Genomic DNA, 22,838 nt, shown 5'->3' with positions numbered 1-22,838 from the left:
TTCTTTTCATTCAGCGTAATTCCTCTGCAATCCATCCAAGTGTTTCATCTATCAATAATTTGTGCCTTTTTATTGCCAAGTAGTATCCCATGCTACAGATACATCACAGTTTAACCATTCACCCACTGAAGCACATCTGCCCTGTTCCCAGTTTCTGGCTACTATAAATAAAGGTGAAAACATGCATATAGAGGTTTTTGCATGAACAGGTTTTGTGTAAATGTAATTCATCCATCTAGGATAAATGCCCAAAGAGCGTAACTGCTGGGTCCTATGGTAAGAACACACTTAATTTTGTTTAAAAAAACCAAAAAGCTGCAATACTCAGGGCGCCTGGCTGGCTCAGTCGATAAAATATGCAGCTTTTGATCCTGGGGTTATGATTTGAGCCTCACACTGAGAGCAGAGATTACTTAAATAAATAAACTTAAGAGAAAAAAAAACAAACCAACCTGCAATATTCTTATCTGTACCATTTTAAATTCCCAGCATCAATGTACAAGTTTCTCCACATCTTCAATAAAATTTGGTGCCACCATTTTCTTAGTTTATCCTTTCTGAGAGGCATACAGTATCTCTGTCAGCATCTGATGTCCCTATTAACCTGCTTTTTCCTGTTTCCTTCTCTCCACCCCCCTTCTTAAAGAAAATATTCCTTTCCTCTAAATGTCATGGAATAGCTGAAATAGAACTAGATTTATTAATTCCTTAAAGGTTTGGTGGAACTCATACATGGGAACTATTTGGGCAGAATACTCTAAATGGAGGAATAAAGGACTTAAAGAAAGTCACTTTTAAAAAATTGTTTAATTCCAGTGTAGTTAACATACAGTGTCATATTAGTTCCAGGTGTAGTTCCATATATTACTCAGTGCTCACCAAGATTGAATGTACCCTTAATCCTCTTCACCTATTTCACCTAACCCCTCACATACCTCTCCTCTGGTAACCATCTATTTGTTCTCTATAGTCAAGAGTCTGTTTTTTGGTTTGTCTCTTTTTTTCCATTTGTTCATCTGCTTTGTTCCCTAAAAGAAAGTTATTTTCATCTGGGAATTGGAAAATATAAAGAATAAGATACATTTATTTTAAAAAAGAGAGAGAAAGAAAGAAAGAAACCAATAAAATCTTATAGAAAGAAAAATAATTAAACCAAGGATGACAAATCAGAAAATTTGGGCTATGTTTACCCATAGGTTCCCATAACAATACAAACTTAGTTTGAGTGCCCCCTGTATTCTTCCTCCTACAAATATTTACTAACCCTTACACTACATTTAAGGGATGGAAAAATAAAATATTCCCTTACCCAGCCAAGTGAAAGAGAGAGACTTCTAAGCAAACTACTAATACCATGACTCAATGTATTCAGTATCACTAGAAGAGAACTGAAAGTTTCTAATTGCCTAGGTGAGCTAGGGAAGATATCACAAAGAAATTATATCTGAGATGGGCCTTAAAACATAAACTAGAATTTGCTCCAACTCCAACCCAAAAAAGGAGTCTTAAATGACATTCTATCTTCAGTACCTTGCATAAGGCCTGGCACCTACCAAGTAGGTACATGTAAGAGCTTACTGAAGTAAACTGGAATTCAGACAATTCCAAACAAATGGACAGCATAAAGGTGACAAAACATTAAAAAGGAACCTGGGACAAAGGGTAAAGGGTCATTAATTCAATGCTAAAGAATTCGGACTTTCTCCTATAGGTCACTAAGAGCAGAATAATCAGATCTGCCTTAAAGAGATCAGTGTGAATAATGAAGCTGGTAAAAATACCAGTCAGGAGGCTATTTTCAAAATTCAAACATAAATTAATTAAAACAATTAACGGTGTGATGAAGGAAAGGCAAAAGACATAGCCTGAGGTAGATCTGAAAGAGAAGTATTTGAATCAGCCACTGAATGGATGAAAAGAGGAAGGATGTTATTTAAATATGAACTAGATAGGACAGAAGAGAAAAGCCAGGGAAAGGATTACTTACAATTTCTACACTGGATGATGACTGATGACTATTAGGTAACATAAGAAAATAAGAAAAGTTAACTTGAGGGAGTAGAGGTCTGTACATGTATGTAAGATGTCACTGGTCCCTAATGCTGTACAAAGATAAAATCAGGAAGACAAGTATGACATAACAGGAACAGACATTTAGGGGAACCATTAAAAGAAGATAAAAGAGCAATCAAAGGAGATTAAGATTAAGTTTTCAGGGCGCCTGGGTGGCTCAGTGGGTTAAGCCTCTGCCTTCCACTCAGGTCATGATCTCAGGGTCCTGGGATCCAGCCCCGCATCCGGCTCTCTGCTCAGCAGGGAGCCTGCTTCCCCCTCTCTCTGCCTGCCTTTCTGCCTACTTGTGATCTCTCTCTCTCTCTGTCAAATAAATAAATAGGGTCTTTAAAAAAGAAAACAAAACTACGCTTTAAAAAAAAAAAAGAACAAGTTTTCATTCTCAGATAGCTTAAAATAGGTGAAAAGCTTTGAAACCATAGTTTTAGATCTGAATTCTTACTCCAAGGAAGTCATTTAACCTTGAGTATGTTATTAATCTCTGAATCTGTTTTCTTATCTACAAAATGAGGTAATTTGAAAGATTAAGAAAGATAATGTAAATTTCCTAGTATTAGTGTAACCAATGGCAAGTTTCTTCCCCTTGTTTTCTGTCACCTGGCATACATTAGGCCCCTTAGGAGACTCTACTTTTTAACAAATCATTTTATTCTAAATAGTAAATTCAAACTCCAAACTAACCCTGGATCTCCTCTCCTGTTATAACACTTTTCACTTTATAAAACACGTTATTTACTATATATCATGTCACCTCAAATTAGTATATAAGCTACTTGGATATAGAGATCTTGCCTACTGGTTTACTGATGTATCCTAACACTTTAAAAAGTACATCCAATTATGAGGATATAGTAGATGCTCAGTATTCTTTCTTTTTAACTAGTTATAGGTAACGGTCCTAAAGTTTCTCTTTTTGATCAAATTATACTTTAGCCTCCTTCGTGTACTTCTCTTCATCCTTGCTTATCTGTGCATATAGCTAAAGTCTTTGAAACTACCTAATTAGGGGAACCTAAGTGCCTCAGTCGGTTGAGTGTCTGACCCTTGATTTCCACTCATGTTGTGATCTCAGAGTCCCAAGATCAAGCTCCATGCTGGGCTCCACACTCTCAGTGTGGAGTCCACTTCAGCCTCTCTTCCCCTCTACCCCTCCTTTTTCTTGCTAAGTCGTGGGCACCCATGTGTGTGCACTCTTCCTCTCTCTAAAAAATAAATTAAAACTACCCTAACTGACTTGTCAGTACTCAATCTCACATTGCTTATCTCAAAAAAGAAACCATGCACCCTTTGCTTTCTCACCGGACACTCTCCACCCTATTCACCAGCCTCTCTGTCTTTCTACACTTCTATTAGAAAGGAGGGCATATTTGCCTTGAAGTGCTTCTCCCCTACTCACTGCTTTTATTATGTTAGGCCCACTCCCAAAATCTAGACCTTAACAATTTCTAAAGTATCCCACTTTCAAATCCATTGACTGGCTGACCTAAGGATATCTCCACTAGGTAAGTTTTTGAGATCTGAAATTCATCAATGTTGAAATCTGAGTTCATGGTTTTTCTCAAAGAAATCACTGCATCTAAGTTTTCCTGTTACATAGATATAATCAATATCACCACACTCTTCTAGTAAAAACTACCTGGCCTGAAACGTTGAAAATTTTAAATTGTTTTAATTTTATATTCTATCCACTAGAACATTCTATAGAATAAACATTCAGATTTGGGGCGCCTGAGTGGCTCAGTGGGTTAAGCCGCTGCTCAGGTCATGATCTCAGGGTCCTGGGATCGAGTCCCGCATAGGCCTCTCTGCTCAGCAGGGAGCCCGCTTCCCTCTCTCTCTGCCTGCCTCTCCATCTACTTGTGATTTCTCTCTGTCAAATAAATAGATAAAATCTTAAAAAAAAAAAAAAAATCAGATTTTACCTTCTCACACCATTTTAATTAACATTTTTATATTCAGTCCCTGTTACCTTAAAGTGAACCTTAACTGTGTTTTCTCAGTAAGATTTTTCTTTTCTCTTTTCTTTTTTTCTTTTCTTTTCTTTTTTTTTTTTTTTGTGCAAAAAGGTGATTTTATTCAAGCATTGGGATCAGGACCCATGGGCAGAAAGAGCTGCTTCAACAGGATTTTTCACTCTGCCTTTGTCCAATCTACATAAAAATCCTAAACAATTAATGGTTCTTTATTCCCGATGGCAATTTCCCAGAGTCTGTACTAAATCTTACAAAGGAAAAATGGCAAGCACCCTAAGCCAAGCTTCATGAATAATGAGTTACATAAAGCTAAATAGGTTTCTCTCCTTCAAGACTTCATAATTGAAATGTGTTCTGGGGATTGTTTTTAGGGAAAAAAAAAGAAAAAGAAGCTATAATACAAATCTGATCCAAAACATCTTTCAGGAATTAGTCTCTCACACACATATTTTGAGAAATGCTATTAATGAAGTCAAATTCAAAAACTTCCCAGCACGCTTCAAAAAGTTGATGAAGTGATTCCCCAATTCTGTTACCTTTGTTGTATCATCTCCCTAACTTCTCTCTATCCCCCCTTCCCCATACATACACACACACACGGATTGCTGAACAGAAATCCAGAACTCACTATACACCTGTCTTTCCAAAAGAGAACACACAAAACAATTTAACTTCCTAAATATAGTTTATATCTACTTTATTTTAGCTTTTCTGTCTCATCCTTCACTATCAAGCTATCTCTTCTTAAACTTAAGAGTATTTGTTTTGCAGTAACTTCTTTCCAACCCTAAATGGAAAGAGAAAATTCAGTTTATTAAAACTGTACAGAAATTCACTTAGCTAGATTCATAATAAAGACCCACAATGTTTTCCTGAGTATAAAGAAACAACTTTAACACATGAGTGTAACAACTGATTTCTGTTTGGTCTTCTTTGTTCACCTTTGGGCTCTCAGCAAATTTTAAAAATAAAAGGAGACTAAATAAGCAACCTTAACAGGCTTTGTTTTTGTATGTTTTGTCTTACTGGTAGGAGATGGAAGTATGACAAAATTAACCTTAACAGCGATTACTTATGGAACTATGATAGGTATTTTACATATACTATCTCACTGAGTCTTCTAGCTTAATATAGGGACCAATATTGTTCCCTTCTATTAAAGCACAATAATGGTTTCCTAGCATCATCTTGCAAGACGTTTCTAGTAAACTGACAAAATATACTTATTTGGAAGAGTATTAAAAGTAACAACTTACTGGCAGAAGCTGGAGTCATAGTTTCAACAGCTTTGGAAGCATCTATATCTTTTCTATTTGAAAGAAGAAAAAATTAGGCAAAGACTGAAATTCCAAGTTCTAAAACTTCTAAGGATGCAAAAGCTTAAGTCTAAAGAAGCTTAGAGATGCCTGCCTGGATCAGTATGTAGGGCATGAAACTCCTCATCTCAGGGTAATGAGTTCAAGCCCCATGTTGGGTGCAGAGCTTACTTAAATTAAAATTTTAAAGAATAAAGTTTAATTTAATTCAATTTGAACAACTGAATTAAAGCCGGAGTCCATTTAAACTGGAGTCAGGATAATAAATTTATAAATAATGCAATTGTATAAAAATTTTGAAGTTTTAATTCATATGCACATTCATTCCTGCATATGAAATCATGGAATTACTTACTTTAAAGAAGCTGCAGATGCTTTCTTTGAATCTGAGGTCTTTTTCTTCAACTCTTTGTTCTATGAAAGAAAAAGATTTTGAAAAAGAAAATCTTAGTTTCTTCCCCAATTATAAACAGCACTTTAGAAAACACAAGCATAAAGAAATACAATAAAAACATTATTATGAGATTCAGAACAATCTGACATATATTTACTGACTATTCACCAATTGTCAAGCACAATTTTAGGCACTGGAGAGGAGCAGTAAATAAATAATAATAATTTCAGTAATAAATAATAATATAAGTAATTATATATGATTATATATAATTAAATAATAATATAATAATAATAATTTCAGGAAATAAATAACTTCAAGAGATAAGGAAGAAAAGACCTCAAGGAAATTTAAAAATACATACATACTATGTCTGTTAGCAACAAGTACTATGGAAAAAACTAGAAGAGAAAGGAAACGGAATTGCTCTTGTTGGGGAATGAGGAGCAACTATCAATAAGTCTGTTATACAAGTCTCACTGTAAAGGTGATATATGAGCAAGCAGCTAAAAGAGGTAAGAGAGCAAACCAAACCATTCCCTGTGTTGAGAGCATTCCAGACAGAAGAACAGCAACTACAGAAAACTTAATGAGATCCATGCCTATTAGCTTACTTAGGAAGTACAAAGGATGTGGGGCACCTGGGTGGCTCAGTGGGTTAAGCCTCTGCCCTCAGCTCAGGTCATGATCTCAGGGTCCTGAGATGGAGCCCCGCATCGGGCTCTCTGCTCAGTGGGGAGACTGCTTTCCCCCTCTCTCCCTGCCTGCCTCTCTGCCTACTTGTGATCTCTCTCTCCCTCTCTGTCAAATAAACAAGTAAAATCTTTTAAGAAAAAAAAAAGTACAAAGGATGCTTGGGTAGGAAATAGAGGAGAGAAATAGGTATGTGGTGGTTATGGGGTAGAGTGTGGGTGGAATGGTGGTGTAAACTCATAAGCCATTTTGAGTACTGGTTTTTCCTCTGAGTGTAATGAAAGGTTCTGAGTCTAGGAATGACAAGATCAATCTGGTTCTATCTAGAAATACAGTCAAAGTGAGTGAAAAGGCAAGGAGAAAAGGACAATATTGTCATGATGCTACTGTAGTAACAAAGAAAAAATGGTGACACACTGGGCCAGGGTAATAGCAATTAGATCCTGAAATGTCATGGTATTATTTGAAGTATTTTTAAAGACAGTGATAAGAAAATGTAGATCAATAGTAAAAGATGGAATTAATGAATTACAAAAAACTGATCTTTCTTCCATTTAACCTTGAGAATGTGTTCCTCTGCTAAGACTAGACTATTTCTTTTCATACCTAAACTGCTTCTGCCTGAGTTACTACAGGCTGCCCCTGCATAATTATAAAATTAAAAATCTTCAACAGTATTAAAGTGGTGTCCGCTTTCTGGAATTTCAGTTATATGCAAATGGAGTCTCCCGAATATATCCACCAAGTCCTTCTTCTTTATCACTAATAGACCATAAGCTCCAAGAATGAGAGCCCATCTGTCCTGCTCATCACTCTACTGCAGGTACCACAATGCCCGACATATATAACAGATTTTTAAGAAAAGTTTTCAGTTATAATGAAATTAAACTCTCATCCGATGAATTCTTTGGTTTTATTTCCTCATTACTCATTAGATTTTTATATAATGTTCAAACCACTGATAACTGTTTCCCAGCATTGTTTTCATTTCCATGCAATCTTCCTGGATCTTAGCTGTCTACTCTGGCTTTTAGATATAATGTTGCCATGAATCTTGCTGAAAATACCAAATTAAAATTTGAAAAGTGTTGTCTTCATTTTGTTTTTGTAGAGCTGAGCTGCAGCACTATTTCACAGTTTCAACAGAAAATCTGATACTCTTGTAGATCAAGTGTCCTGCTCCATTAAAGATAATTTTGGGAGTATGGACTACTATCCATTTCTATGGGGAAAAAAAAAAATGCTTGCTTTCATCAGATTCTTGGTAGTGCTGGTAGTGAAGGTAGCTCAAAAATGGCTAAAAATCAGTATTAATAATTGAAGTCTATACTGGCTTATAATTAAAGAAAAGGTAATTCAGTTTGTTAGAGTTGTGCAGATTCGTATTTTAATCCTTCAGGTTTAAATACAGGGATGTGGTCAATTTTCACCTTTTCTGTAACATTTCTTTATTGATTTGAAGAAATAGCCAAATGGAGAGACTATACTTTGAATCAAAGCCAGAGTAAAAGACAGTCCTAACATGAAGTATCAAATGTGGGCAGAAACGTTTTGTCTTAGTTTGACTATTCGTGCCCAAATTAAGATCTGGACCAAGAAAGCTACAGCACTGCCTTGGTTCCTAGTCTAGGTTCCCAGTCTATTTTTGGCTTGCTCTGGCAAGGAAATCTGATGTCTTCCACTGTAATAAGAGGCTAAGGTTATCTGTACACTTCCAATCTTAAACAGCTATGGCTGGAGTTCTCTGTGGGTTCTCCTCCTATCAGTCGCTAGGAAGGCTACTTGATTACAACAGAGAGGTCACTGAGTTAGCCCCATCCAAACTATATTTAGTTGAAGAATATCAAATTTTTGACACATAGATGGCATGTTTTCTAGATTATAGGGCTGACAGCTTCCCCTGTTCATTACTTTGAAAATCAGAATTGTAAATATGGCTGGCTCTTTCTGGACTTCTGTCGCTACCTTACTAAAACGTTATCAAAGAGAGTTATTTTAATCTGACTAAAATATTCTAATAACCTAGATGTATCCTTATTCATCCATTTTCCCAGATTAAACTTTTCAATATTAAAAAAGAATGACTTTCTCCCCGGCTCCAAAATTTAATTATCAGCCAGGTCTTGCTTGATAGTAACTGGTTTAAGCTATTATTTCTCCTTCCGATCTCAAGTATACTAATCTACCTGAAACCATTACTATCGTTACAATAAGCTGGCTGGCTAGATGAGTCTTCTAAATGGACTTCATTATTTTTTTGTTTTTTTTTTTTCTCTTCTCCCCTTTAATCACTCTGCTAAGCTTGCTTTCTTTGCCTTCTTCAGTCATTTGCCTAATTCATTCTGCAGCTCACTCCCAAATGAATCTATTTAACCTATCCATTTTGCATCATAGCTCTGTTCAAAACCTTGATTAAAATTTAACTGTCTACAGGATAAAGCTTACATTCTTAAATTATACATTCAAATTCTTGCTTCTCCCTAACCTCCTCTGCAACTAGAGAAGGTTGTATGTCACCGTTCTGGTAAATCAAATTGTAGGTAAAAGTTGCTGAGGAACTCATTCTTCCACAAAAATATAAATTAAAAAATCTTTTTAAAAAATCAAAATCCCTTTTTGTTTTTATTTCTTTTTCCTTTCCTTTTGCTAGGAAGATAAAAATGATGCTAGAAAGTACAGCAACCATCTCACAACTGAGAGTGAAAAGTACATAAAGCTGGTGAATCAAAAAAACAAAAAGCCTGGGTTCCTGATATTATGGAGCTGCTTCACCAGCCATGGGCCACCTACCTATAGATTTTCTATTATGATATAAATAAACCTCTTATTCCTTTCATAAACCACTGGTGAAGTTTCTGCTAGTTGAAAAGATAAGAAATCCTAAGTGATAAAATTGTTAATAACTAGGGTTACCATAAAACTCATTATTCACATCAGGACAATGGAAATAAATAGATGGCATGTAACAGATGTAACCTAGGATCATGGGTTACTCTAGTAGTAACTAACCAGAGAGCATAAATGAAATAAAAAATATAGATCCTTTATGGAATAGTGATTTAAGTAGTAATTATGATATACACAAATAAATATATCAGTAAGAAAGAAACTTAACATCTCCTCCAAAATGTACACTGTGGAAACATTACAAAAGAACGTTATGGAAAGACACTAAATGAAATCTAAATAAATGGAGAAAATCCCTGCTTCTGAACAGAAAGAGTATTATAAATCATAAATACAAATTCAATACAATATGAAACTCCCAATAAGATTTTTCAGAGAACTTAAACAGATTCTAAAACCAACCGCAGGAGTAAATGTTCAAGATTAACCAAAATAAAATTTTTTAAAAAGATTTTATCTACATATAGATAAATAAATTTATAGATAGAGAATGCATGTGTGTGTACACGAGAGCATGAGCAGAAGAGGAGCATGGGTGGGGGAAGGGAAAGGGAAAGAATTCCAAGCAGACTTCACGCTGAGCATGGAGCCAACGCGGGGCTTGATCTCAGGACCCTGAGATCAGAACCTGAGCCAAAACCGAGAGTTGGATGCTTAACCAACTGAGACACCCAGATGCCCCAAATAAATTTTATTTTTTCAAAATAAATTTTAAATAAAGAACAAAGAAAAAGAATTCTACTGGAAAGATAGGCAATTATGTAAAATTATAATAACATAAGAACTGAAATTACATAGTATTATAATAGAAATAAACGGACTCATCTAACAATAATCTGATAGAGATCTATGTGTATAGGGTAATTTATACACATAAAGATAGCTTTTGAAATCAACGGGGAAGAACCAGTTAGGTATAAATGGTGTTGCACTAGTTGGTTATCCACTTTAGAAATAGTATAGATCTCAATAACACATTAACCACAACTTCTAGATTAAAATAATAATGGAATTATATCTTTTTGGCACTGGTATAGAGAAGGTCTTCTAAAGACAAAAGAAAAAAAAGCAGAAGCTATTAAGAGAGAAAAAAACAACTTGAGTACACTGAAATCAAAAACTTTATATATAGATATACACATAAACAACATACTGGAAGAAAATATTTCTCATAAGTAATATAAAATTGGTACTGAAAATCATGAACACCTTCAAATTAAGCTTTTTTAAAAAGGCAAATAACCCAACAGAAAGATGGGAAAAGCTTTATACAACTCATTAATATAGTAATAGCTATTATATTAAGATACTGAAGTTTAATAATAATCAGGAAAATGCAAATTAAAGCTCGATAACATATTTTACATACTGGATTTTTAAACTGCAAATCTTAGATATTGTGGATAACACAGAAACACCAGTCCTCTCATTATTATCAAACTACATTCTTACAGCTATTTAACAGGAGATCTGGTATTATTGCATGTTCTGTAACCCAGCAATTCCACTGTAGATATCACTTTAAAAATAGTACCATACATGTATAAGGCCTGTAAAAGCCATATACAAGGAAATTAACATAGTAGTGAAAAATTAGAAATAACCTAAATATCACATCCATACGGAACTGGTAAAATAACTGTGGTATATTCATACAAAATGATACCACACAGGAGTTAGGAAAGAGGAGGAAAATCTGTAGGTACAAACATGGTTAGATCTCCAAATCAAACTGCTGACTGAAAAAATGTGTACTACAGGGGCACCTGGTTGTCTCAGTGGGTTAAAGCTCCTGCCTTCGGCTCAGGTCGTGATCCCAGGGTCTTGGAATTGAGCCCCACATTGTGCTCTCTGCTCAGCAGGGAGCCTGCTTCCTCCTCTCTCTCTCTCTCTGCCTGCCTCTCTGCCTACTTGTGATCTCTGTATGTCAAAAAAAAAAAAAAGTATACTACAAAACCCTTTTAAAGTAGACATTCTTCAGCAAATACAATAATTACCTGAAAAGAACACTCATACACAAAGTAAAACTTGCTGATATTTAAGTACTTCTATAGACATCAATAAATTTATAAACTGAACCATAAAAAATGATCTAGAAAGACTAAATTAATAAACAGTAATATTTCTAAGGAAGCAAAAGGTTCAAAAGAATATATACACTGTAATTCTGTTTATTTAGAGTTCCAAACAGGCAAAACTCAACTATGGTATTAGAAATCAAGTTAGGGGTTACTTTGGGGCAGAATGGAGGGTATAAGGATTCAGAAGAAGTATGCAAGGGGCTTCCAAGATGTTCTCAATGTTCTTTTGTGACCTAGGTAGGTTTCGGAGATGTTTGCTAATTTTGTTAAGCATCTTCTCCTAGTCTACTGCTTGCCATTTAACATTGTTTGTAGTGCTATTTATGTAGATATAAAGTTGTTAATTTCAATGTATTTCAATCCATATGCATACAATCTACTGAGTGAACATTTATGTTCAATGCATTTTTCTATATGTATCATACTTTATAAAGTCAAATTTAATTAACAATAATGAGACACGTTTGATCTAAATCTGGTTTACCTGTTTTTTCTTTCCTGGAACACATATTTTCACATTTTTCCCTTTTATGAGAAGAGGTGTTGTTTCAATGTACTTCATGACTGCAGTAACCGCCTCTCTAAATTCCATTTCCAAGTAAGCCTAAATAAAATGTATTACATTTTTGGTCAAAAATCTAACTCAAAACTCTCTGCATGCATCAGTACTTTTTGTGGAACATAAAACTATGAAATTACCTCAAGTCCTGGTTGCTTTTACATCTTTTTGTTTTGCTACATTGTCACTTGATCTCTAGGGTTAGTTTTCATACATGAAATGGACATTTAACCTTACAGAATTTCTGTACCATTACCAAGATAAGAAGAGGGGAAACAAGGGCCCATGGCAGACTCATGGAACAATGAGAAATAGGAAGGCAGGACTCATGGAATAAATGGAGAAAAGACAGGATTTGGCCTTAGTTGCTGTAAACCTGACATTTTTAAGGCTTACTGAAATAAAGGACACTACCAACTACATTCCCGTTTCGTCTCACAATTTTATCTTTTTCTTAGTATGGGAGTTGTTCATAATTCTGATGAACTTTACCGTGTTGAGTTACAGGACTATATATAATCCACATGTAAAAAATACTGTACAACAAAATCATTTTTTAGCATCATCTTAACCAGTATGCTAAAGAACTGGAAAGCAAACTATAACCTGCCACCTGTTTTTGCAAAGGGTTTTTTTGAACATGGCTGTACCCATTCATTAGTATATTTTTGGCTGCCTTTGTACTACAATGGCAGAATTGAATAGCTACAATCCTATGGCATACAAAGCCTGAAGTATTTACTATCTGGTCCTTTACAGAAAATGCCAACTCCTGTTCTAAAAGATATAAAATGGTATTTGGGGACCTTGTTCACTGGAATCCAAGCATTTACATTAACTCTCAATTAACAATTACATATGTAGCAAAAAGTGCTAAAAGATCTTCATAAAGTAATAACCAGACTTTATAATGTAGTAACTTTGTATGTATTTTTAGAACAGAGTGACTGACTCACTTCTTTCCTATAAGGAACAACGAGGACATCATTAACTTTTCCAAATGGTTGAAATATTTTTCTAATATCTTCTTCAGTGCAGCCATCCTCTGGTAATTCAGATATAAGAAGAACTGAACCATAATGTGAAGACTGGTCCTTCCGAAGCTATTTTTGAATGAAAGGAAATTAAAAATAAGCCAAATTAAGCCATGAAGTACAAAAATAATAATTCCCAATATAATTTCTGCCATTAAGCTATGTCCTTGAAACAGGCTTCTCTAAATATTTTAGCACAATTAAAAAAATTTTTAAATGCTAAATAAAATAGTAAAAGATAGGTTTTATATTTTACCATTCGACCCTAACAGTGATCAGAGGTTACTGGTAACACAATCACAGATGCTCTTTTCTGTATAGAAGCATTCTGTAACAAACAAGACCTATGGAATGGTCCAAAACCACTGAAGAATATTTTTCTACATGAATCTACATGGCCCACCACTAAGAAAGATAAAACTACAGCTTTGTGCACTTTGTGTTTTGTAAGCTGCGATGGTATCTAGATAGAGGTATACCATTTTCAAAACATATATAGCATGTATAAAATCCGAACTTCCTATAATACCAAGTTTATCAACTGTATTAAAAACTGACTTTAAAAGTTCCACTGCCACCACCTAGAGTTTTGAAACAAAATGAATAGTACAGATTAATTTAGCCTCTTCAAAAATCTTCTCTGTACTAAAATTTCTTCCTAACACTCTTCAAAACTGCGTAATTACACGTTGATTATTTTTAGTGTATCCGTCTAAAAATAAGCTCTTTAAAGGCAAGGATTTATAGCTATTGAAAATATTTAGACAATGTTAAGAGTAATATATACCTAAATACCTGAAGACTTGTTAATATTACATTAAACATCTGATAATCTGCCTAAACACTGGCAACTGTTCTAATGTTCTCAAGATGCTTTATGTAGAACAATACCTCTGAGTATTTTAACTAGCAGGTTACAGTCAAAATATATTAATAAATCAGTACTAGAAAACAGGCTATTCTATATTGGCCAAGAGAGTATTTGACTTATGAACTATACTGCAAAAAAGTAAAAAGTAGATTAAAAATGGTCAATTCTCAGCAAAGACTCACGTTTACAGTTTACTGATAAAGATGACAAAAAAATCATTAATGTTGCTGGTGTGATTACATTCACTTCCCCCACCAGACAGCAAACTCCTCACAACAACCTGCCTGTGTGGTTAGCCAAAAACAAACCATCAGAATGTTCTCACTTTTGATACACTGAATGCCAAACTGCTAGGATTTGTAAGCTACAAGATTTTGACTTAATGGACTTTTTCTAAATTCATAAGCACAATCAATAAAATATTCCAAATCAACATAATTCAACAAGTTATGATTTCAAACTTAAAATATGAAAATAAAAAATTCAAACAACTTTTTTGTATCATAATGACACATGTATGTACACACTTACATTAACAAACTACTGACCTTACGCTGGAGAGAAACAGGTTTTTCAGACACTGGTTTACATTCTGATGAGGTGTCATCTTCAATATTCTTGGCTTTGTAACGAATAGAATGTCCCCCTAAATTTGCATCACTCTTTGCAAGGTTTGTAGATTTAATTAATGCCTTTGATCCACTGCCCATTTTAGGCTTTGGGGCTGGTGAAGGTCCTTTATCAACTATTTCAAGATGTTTCTGTTTATTGAATTCTGGCCCATGCCCAGATCGTTGTACTACATCTTCTAATGCTTTTTTTCTATCTAGTAAAAAGGACATAAATGCAACTTCAACTGAAAAGAACTTAAGATGAAAACCACATTATTTTATAATATAAAATCACATTATTGAAGAAAGAATAACTCCTTAATTGCCCAAATATTTATCACACAGAGCCACTGTCAAGCCAGACAGGAATCAAATATACACAAAACAATTCTCAGTCTTTAATTCTTCACTCATGATCTTATCTTATACCAATGGTCCTCAAACATTTGATTTCAGTATCCATTTTCACTTTTTAAAACGGAAGACTCCAGGGGTGCCTGGGTGGCTCAGTGGGTTAAAGCCTTTGCCTTCAGCTCAGATCATGACCCCAGGGTCCTGGGATCGAGCCCCACATCTGGCTCTCTGCTCAATGGGGAGCCTGCTTCCCCCTCTCTCTCTGCCTGCCTCTCTCTGCCTACTTGTGATCTCTGTCAAATAAATATAATCTTAATAAATAAATAAATAAAAATAAAAACCGAAGACTCCAAAGAGATTTTGTTAGACTTACCAATATTTACCATAAGAAACTGAAATTAAATTTTTTTTTTAAGATTTTATTCATTTATTTGTCAAAAATAGAGAGAGAGAAAGCACGCAAGCAGGCAGAGAGACAGGCAGGCTCCCTACTGAGCAAGGAGCCCGACATTGGACTCGATCCCAGTACCCCGGGATCATGACCCGAGCAGCTTAACCCACTGAGCCACCCAGGTGTCCCTGAAATTATTTCAAAATATTTACTAATTCATTTAATAATAGGCTTCTGTGTTAGCATAAATAACATTTTTATGAAAAACTTTAATTCCCAAAACAAACAAAAAATTAGATGAGTTGCACCACTGTGTATTTCCCCATACACTTTCATGTTGGGCTTAAAACCTGAATTCTTGGGGCATCTTGGTGGCTTAGTCAGTTAAGCATCTCCCTTTGGCTCAGGTCACAATCCTGGTGTCCTGGGATTGAGCCCCACATCAGGCTCCCTACTCAGTAGGGAGCCTGCTTCTCCCATTCCCTCTGCCCCTTCTCCCTGTTCGTGCTTGCTCTCTCTCAAATAAATAAAATAAAATAAAATCTTAAAAAAAAAAAAAAAAAAACCCTGAATTCTCCTATCTGCTTCTGCTTCCAATCTGATGGATACATTGCTCTGGTTGAAACATATAAAGGAAACTCAGCTTCACATAGTTGGAAGACCCCCCGGTCTTGGAGACCTTTCTAAAAAGATCTCAGAGAACACATATATGAGCTATTTCTAAAAATGTCACTAAACCAATATTAAGACACAGGTTGAAAATAGGAGAAATTTCAAAAACACTTTTAGATTAATTCATGGGCACACTAAGATGTTGGCATATCAGTGGTTTTTAAATCTGATTTTAGGTAGATACATACACTCTTCCACATTTCTTCTGATAGTTAATAAAAGGAAGAATGGACTAGGTTGGGATGCGGGTCAATATAGTAAAATAGAAATTCCATTTCTAGCTTATTTAAAGAGCTAAGAAAAACAGCTCAAAACATCAGCTTTTGTTAGATCTTTTCTTTTTTAGAAGATTTTATTTATTTATCTGAGAGAGAGAGAGACAGCAAGAGAGGAACACAAGCAGGAGAAGTGGGAGAGGGAAAAGCAGACTTCTGGCTGGGCAGGGAGCCCAATGCGGAGCTCCATCCCAGGACCTTGGGATCACGACCCGAGCCAAAGGGAGATGCTTAACGACTGAGTCATCCAAGCACCCCAAGTTTTGTTAAATCCTGGCAGTAGCAGATTATGTCATGTTTTCAAACTTACTAAAAATACAGAACTGAAAAATTCAAACACAAAAAAAATCCTAAAAAATTTAGTCAAAATAAGTAAATTTATTATGTTATATACTATAGTATGTATTATTATTCATAACCATAGGTGTACCTGATGATTTCACTGATCTCCGTGATGTCCTTTCAGGGCTAACTGATCGATAGCATTTTGGACTACCTCTAAATGGATTTTTCATTCGATATGGTGAACGGGATCTGGATCTGTATCTGGAAATGAAACGATGGCAGATTTTTGGACTTCGACTTCTTGGTCTGTATATATAGCGTATAGGGCTTCGAGATCGACGGAATCTGTGACTTGAGCTTGATCTTCTAGAATGTCTAGGACTGGGGGAATGAGAACGTCTTCTTGGAGTTTCATTTTCTTTTCTATTGCCTTCATTTCTATAAAGTATGGGGGGGAAATTACAAGATTCAGCAATTTAATGTAAATTTAACTTCTATGACAGAGGCTCCTTCTTAACAAGAGAGTATAAACAATTCCAAACTCTGATAGTATATATTTATTTAAAACAAAAACCTATTTGTTATGACACAATTCACCCTCATAGATAAATAAAAAATAATCAGAACAGAAGCTCAGTCCTCAAATTGCTTGGATCCCTGTTTTGCTAATATACAGAAGAGGACCCTCTACCAATTTCTTGGTCTCTTCCTATATCATTTTATAGTCAACTATATATTGGAAGTATTAAGTTATATAAAGGATTTAAGAAATGATTTACATAAACAAATGTTTTCAACATTTTCCCCCCTGAGAGATTATGCCATTTATAAATATTTCTTTAACTGCTGTTACTTTATGTACAAACATTAAATACAAGTTTAAAACTTATTTATATACAAACATTTTGTATATATATATATAAAATGTTTATATACAAATATACAAAAAATGTACAAAAATGTTTATATACAGGAGCGCCTGGGTGGCTCAGTGGGTTAGAGCCTCTACCTTCGGCTCAGGTCATGGTCCCAGGGTCCTGGGATAGAGCCCTGCATCTGGCTCTCTGCTCAGCAGGGAACCTACTTCCTCGTCTACCTCTGCCTGCCTCTCTGCCTAATTATAATCTCCGTCTGTCAAATAAATAAATAGGATCTTTAAAAAAAAAAGTTTATATATATTTTGCATGTATATAAAAATGTTTATATGCAAACATTTAAATACAAGACTTCCTAAGGAATACAAAACTTAATAAAACCACTCCTAGCCTTCAAAACATTTGTAACATAAGACCCCACAATCAGAACAATAACAAAAGCAGGAAGTATTTTCAGAAAGACTAAAAAAAAGGAAAGAAAATGGAAGCTCAGAGAGGCAAGCGATCACATGTAAGCTGGGATAATTAAAGGTTCATAGAGATTATTGCATTCATCTGCTGTTTAAAAGTAAAAATAAAAAAAATTTAAAATAAAAGTAAAAATGGTCAAACAGGAACTCAATTAAAAATAAGACCTTTTTTAAAGAGAGCACCTATTTACTTTTTTTAAAACCTTTTTTTTTTTTATTTTGTTTATTTATTTATTTATTTATTTGATAGAGATCACAGGTAGAGAGGCAGGCAGAGAAAGAGGGGGAAGTGGACTCCCCACTGAGTTCAGAGCCCGATGCAGGGCTCAATCCCAGGACCCTGAGATCATGACCTGAGCCGAAGGCAGAGGCTTAACCCACTGAGCCAACCAGGCACCCCTACTTGTTTACTTTTAAAAGAAAATCAAGTCTCAACAATATCACTATTAAAAAGAATTACCTTCTTGATGGGAGGATCTCAGGATTCCAATCAGGATACCTATTTTGAGAATAAACAGTATTAATAAACAGTTAAAATGAGACTGTATGTCTCAATCCTTCCCTGCAATGTATCATCAGGAGGACTGTTCAAAACCTAAGTTTACATAGTAATTTCTTAGTATATTAAGTATGAAAATTTTCTTGAAAGTATGATATTTTGAGTGTCTAATTCAATAAATAATCAAAGCATTATTCTAGTAGGCAATTCAAGGAAAAGAAACACATTCCCAATACATCAAAGATTTCAAAGTTTCTTAAAGTAAAACAGGCAATACACATACAAGTGTTAAGAATGACACAAGTTTAGGTAGGGGTTAAAAGATAAGGACAGTTCATGCACTTTGCAGAACTCCAGGAGACCCCATTCTACACAAAACAACATGTACAGTGCTCTTTACACTGTACCAGGCAGTCCTCGAAGAGATACATCTGGTGGAAGAATTAGGGGAAAATCCGCAGAAAAGGCTACTTTTCAAGTAGCCCTTACGTCTACCAATAGGCATGATTCAAGCCAGGTTTGATGCAGTGGCCATACATAAAAGAATTGAGAGGGAAAACAAGTGTTCTATTTCATGAACTGGTCTGGTTGCAGCATGCAAATGATAAAAAGGAATTATGGGCGGGGGGTGGAGGGAGGCTGGAAAGGCAGCTCAGAATTACAAACTGTGAAGGTCCTTGAAATCAGGTAAGGAGATTGCACATAAGTAAAAGGTAACAAAGAACCAATAATCATTTCTGAAGTGAAGAGAATACAAGAATATTTTCGGGTCAATTGGAAATAAATATCTGGAATTGTGGGGAAAGATTAGGACTGAGATATTTGAAAATTAGGCATGAAGAAGCCTATACAGTATAAGGGTTGTGTTAGACTAACACAGAAGATCGTTTGTAGGAATAAAAAGGGCTGAGGACAGAATATTATGCACACCAACACTGAAGAGTAAAGCAGACAAAGACAAACGAATAAGAGATTAAGTAGTAATCACAGAAAGAAAAAGTACAAGAAACAGTAATACCACAGAAGCCTAAGAAGAAGACATTTTCCTCCTCATCTTTTCTAGAGAACCTGAACTCTGAAGGTCAATTTAGGGGTGCATGGGTAACTTAGTTAAGTGTCCAACTCTTGACTTCGGCTCAGGTCATGATGAAGATCAAGGCCTGTGGTGATTCTCCCTCTTCCTCTGCCCTACCCCCAACCCTGGCTCTCACACACCCTCTTAAAATAAATAAATAAATAAATAGATAGATAGATAAATGTATGTATGTTAGTTGATTGGAAATTTTAAAAACATTTTTAAATTGGAAATTAAATCATTAAGACAACTAATATTCAAAAACAAGCTTAATAACCAAGAGAAGAGCCAAGTAAGGAAATGGAGGCAGCCATCTCTTTCAGCAAGTCACCTGGCAAGAAGTCCGGTCAAAACCACAGTAAAAGTAAAGTGGTTTTTATTTGTTGCTATTTGCCTAAGACACTGTTATAGCAGGTTAACACAACAACAATTCTCAACTTCGTTTTTCCTTGTCTGCCTCTACTATAAAGGCTAAAAAAGCTAAATATTTGCTTTCCTAACCTCCTTGGAATAAATATAGCCAGTGATAGATTCAAAACAGTGAGACAGACGCAAAACCACTGGCAAAATTCTTCTTGCCTCTTGGCCCCTTTGTCCTTCTTTGATAGCAGCCATGATGCCTGAAGCATCTAATTGTAACTATAAGGTGACAAACTATGAAGAACAAAAAAGTCAACTTTAATCCAGTGTATCTATCACCTGGCATCAATAATTAATTGTCAAAACATGGATAATTCTGTTTCATTAACACTTAGGCTTTTAAAAACTTTCCTCAATCTGTTACCATCTAAGAAGATAAATTTCTATTCTTACGGTATGGTGTTTAAAAGCAAGACCTCTGGAATTAAGCTATGCTAGCTCTGAGTGTAGGTGCTGACATTTTATGGCCATGTATCTAAAAGCCAGTTACTTAATGTGAGTAAGGCTTAGCTTTCTTAAATGTACAATGCTAGAAATATGCTGGTTGTCAACACACAGATGTTATTAAGTTTCTGGCAATCTCCGGTTTAATGGATTCAAAAGAGCTTGAGGACTATTAGTCAAGAGGTCGTAATAATGTTCTGGATCTTCACTAGTTTGACTGCTAGAATACATGTTTTTGTCTCTGGTGCCCAGGGCAGAAAGATAAAGCATGTGTACTATTCTGCGGGTTGAGGTTGGACTGCCTGTACATTGCATAACAAGTTTAAAATGTGCTTCAGAAGCATGATAACCCTCACACAGGCAGTACAGCACAATGGCAAGAACAAAATGACAGTATGTGTGTCCCAATGCAGTTAAGTATAAACGTCACCTATAGTTTCTGTGACAAAAATATTCAATATGTATTTAATGATAAGGAAACAAACAGAAAAGTACAAAATGTACTTTGGGACATTCTACAAGACAACTCTCCTTTCCTGAACATTTCAAAGTAAGTTAACATTGTGAAAGCATACTTCTCAGATCAATGAATGAAGGAACAAATGAAAGGTAAAGGAAGGTAAGAGAAGAAACAAGCAGAGTGGGCTATTCTAGCTTAAGAGACTGCAGTACACGAATCTTGATTGCCTCGTGGTTTGGGAGTGTGGTTTGGGGGTAGGCAGGGATTCAGTGTGGTTGTAACAGATAACTACTGCAGAAAATTTTCCTTATTCTTAGGAGAGAGATGTTGAATTGAGGAGTGAAGTTACCATGTTTGCAATTTATTTTCAAATAAAGCTTCAAAAAAGCTTAATAGAAACATAAAACAAATGTGGCAAATGATAATAATTGGTGAATAAAGATGAATATATGAATGTTTACTATCCCTTCAACTTCTGCAGCTTAGAAACTTTTCAGAATAATCTGCTGAACAGAAAATGGGCTAGACAGACTAGCTATACCAACTATTTGCTGTGGTTCAGCAAGGAAGTTGATTCTCTATGCCTCAGTTTCCTCACTGGTAAAATCACAAATAATCATTATACATACATCTCACAGGGTTGTTTTGAAACTTAAATTATGTAAAGGACTTAGAATTATGCCCAGCAAACAAGAAGAATGTAGCTAATACTGAGGGGCCTGGGTGGCTGAGTTGGTTGAGCATCTGCCTTCGGCTCAGGTCATGATCTTGGCATTGTGGGATCGACCCCTGCATTGGGCTCTCAGCAGGAGAGACTAATTCTCCACCTCCCTCTGCCTGCTGCTCTGCCTTCTTGTGCGCGTGCGCTCTGTCTCTCTCTGTCAAATAAATAAACAAAATCTTAAAAAAAAGAATATGGCTATTATTTATTTTTAATACTAAAATTCAGATGCACTGTGTCTTTTCTCAGGTTAACCAACTACTCCTGTATCATAATCCAGAAAGATCCAACAAAGACAAAGAGAGGGAAAAGATAATCAGCCTCAAGAAAAAGAGTAAGAACCTAAATATACATATACCTAAAAATACATATAAATATTTATACCTAAATATACATATATACATAATGTATATACCTATACATTAAGGTATAGAAACAAAAGGAACACAATGTAGCTTAAAAAAAAAAAACAAAAAAAACAAAAACAAAGAATTGGGGCGCCTGGGTGGCTCAGTGGGTTAAAGCCTCTGCCTTCGGCTCAGGTCATGATTCCAGGGTCCTGGGATCCAGCCCCACATCGGGCTCTCTGCTCAGCAGGGAGCCTGCTTCCTCCTCTCTCTCTCTCTCTGCCTGCTTCTCTGCCTACTTGTGATTTCTGTCTGTCAAATAAATAAATAAAATCTTTAAAAAAAAAACAAACAAAAAAAAACAAAGAATGGAATAGCACATATTTTGCCATGGAAGGATCCCAAGCACCTAATCAAATCTATTTTTTTGTTGTTGTTATTATTTTTTTGCAGTGTAGAGAAAGCCAAAAAGGAATCATTCAAGAGCACAAAGCCTGAAAAAGGTAAATATGTGGGCTAGAGTAATAAAAGTGACAGGCACAGAAAGCACTTCAAAATCAGGGCCTACGTGCATTAAAAGAAAAAAAACAAGGCCATCTATACAGAAGGCTTTAATAGGCATATGTGCCATTTGCTCTAGTAAATTAATGGCAGTGTATGTAGCTAGAATCTTATTAACATTAATGCCAACCTACAGCAAATGACTCACTACCACTTAAATCCCTCACCTTTGTAAACATTAGACATCCTACTGGATATCTATGAGAGAATTTGTGGCTTAGAAGAGATTTTCTATTTATAGTGGCAGCTAGGCCTATCTAATTCAGATGATAAATTATCTCCATATAATAACCTGTGTTTGTCTGCACAGCATCTACTTAGGGAAGAAACCATCTCTATTCATAGTCTACATGATTCAGGTTGGGCTTACCACACTCAACAGCAGGAGAAGGTACACAACCCCAACACAGGTAGAGAACCCAATTCTCCCAACTATTATAACTCATTTCGAGATGGACAACTAACTCAAAGTGGACC

The 22,838-nt window shown here is 35.4% G+C and overlaps 1 protein-coding gene across 6 annotated transcripts in view; it reads right to left on the bottom strand.

Annotated features, from left to right (window-relative positions):
* ZNF638 (zinc finger protein 638) overlaps positions 1-22,838 on the bottom strand; it is an 80,893-nt gene that overhangs the window by 35,347 nt on the left and 22,708 nt on the right. For 5 of the 6 annotated variants that reach the window (XM_032352410.1, XM_032352415.1, XM_032352411.1 and 2 more), the window contains exons 4-10: positions 18,295-18,333; positions 16,635-16,927; positions 14,450-14,727; positions 12,953-13,099; positions 11,922-12,041; positions 5,718-5,776; positions 5,303-5,355 (exon numbers count right to left, since the gene is read on the bottom strand). In XM_032352410.1, the coding sequence (XP_032208301.1) occupies positions 5,303-5,355; positions 5,718-5,776; positions 11,922-12,041; positions 12,953-13,099; positions 14,450-14,727; positions 16,635-16,927; positions 18,295-18,333 (989 nt within the window). The remainder of the gene's footprint in view (positions 1-5,302; positions 5,356-5,717; positions 5,777-11,921; positions 12,042-12,952; positions 13,100-14,449; positions 14,728-16,634; positions 16,928-18,294; positions 18,334-22,838) is intronic. The other variant, XM_032352413.1, reaches the window with a different exon arrangement.

Source organism: Mustela erminea, chromosome 7, assembly GCF_009829155.1.
Source record: "Mustela erminea isolate mMusErm1 chromosome 7, mMusErm1.Pri, whole genome shotgun sequence".
NCBI lineage: Eukaryota > Metazoa > Chordata > Mammalia > Carnivora > Mustelidae > Mustela > Mustela erminea.
This window is presented reverse-complemented; position numbering and strand designations above follow the sequence as displayed.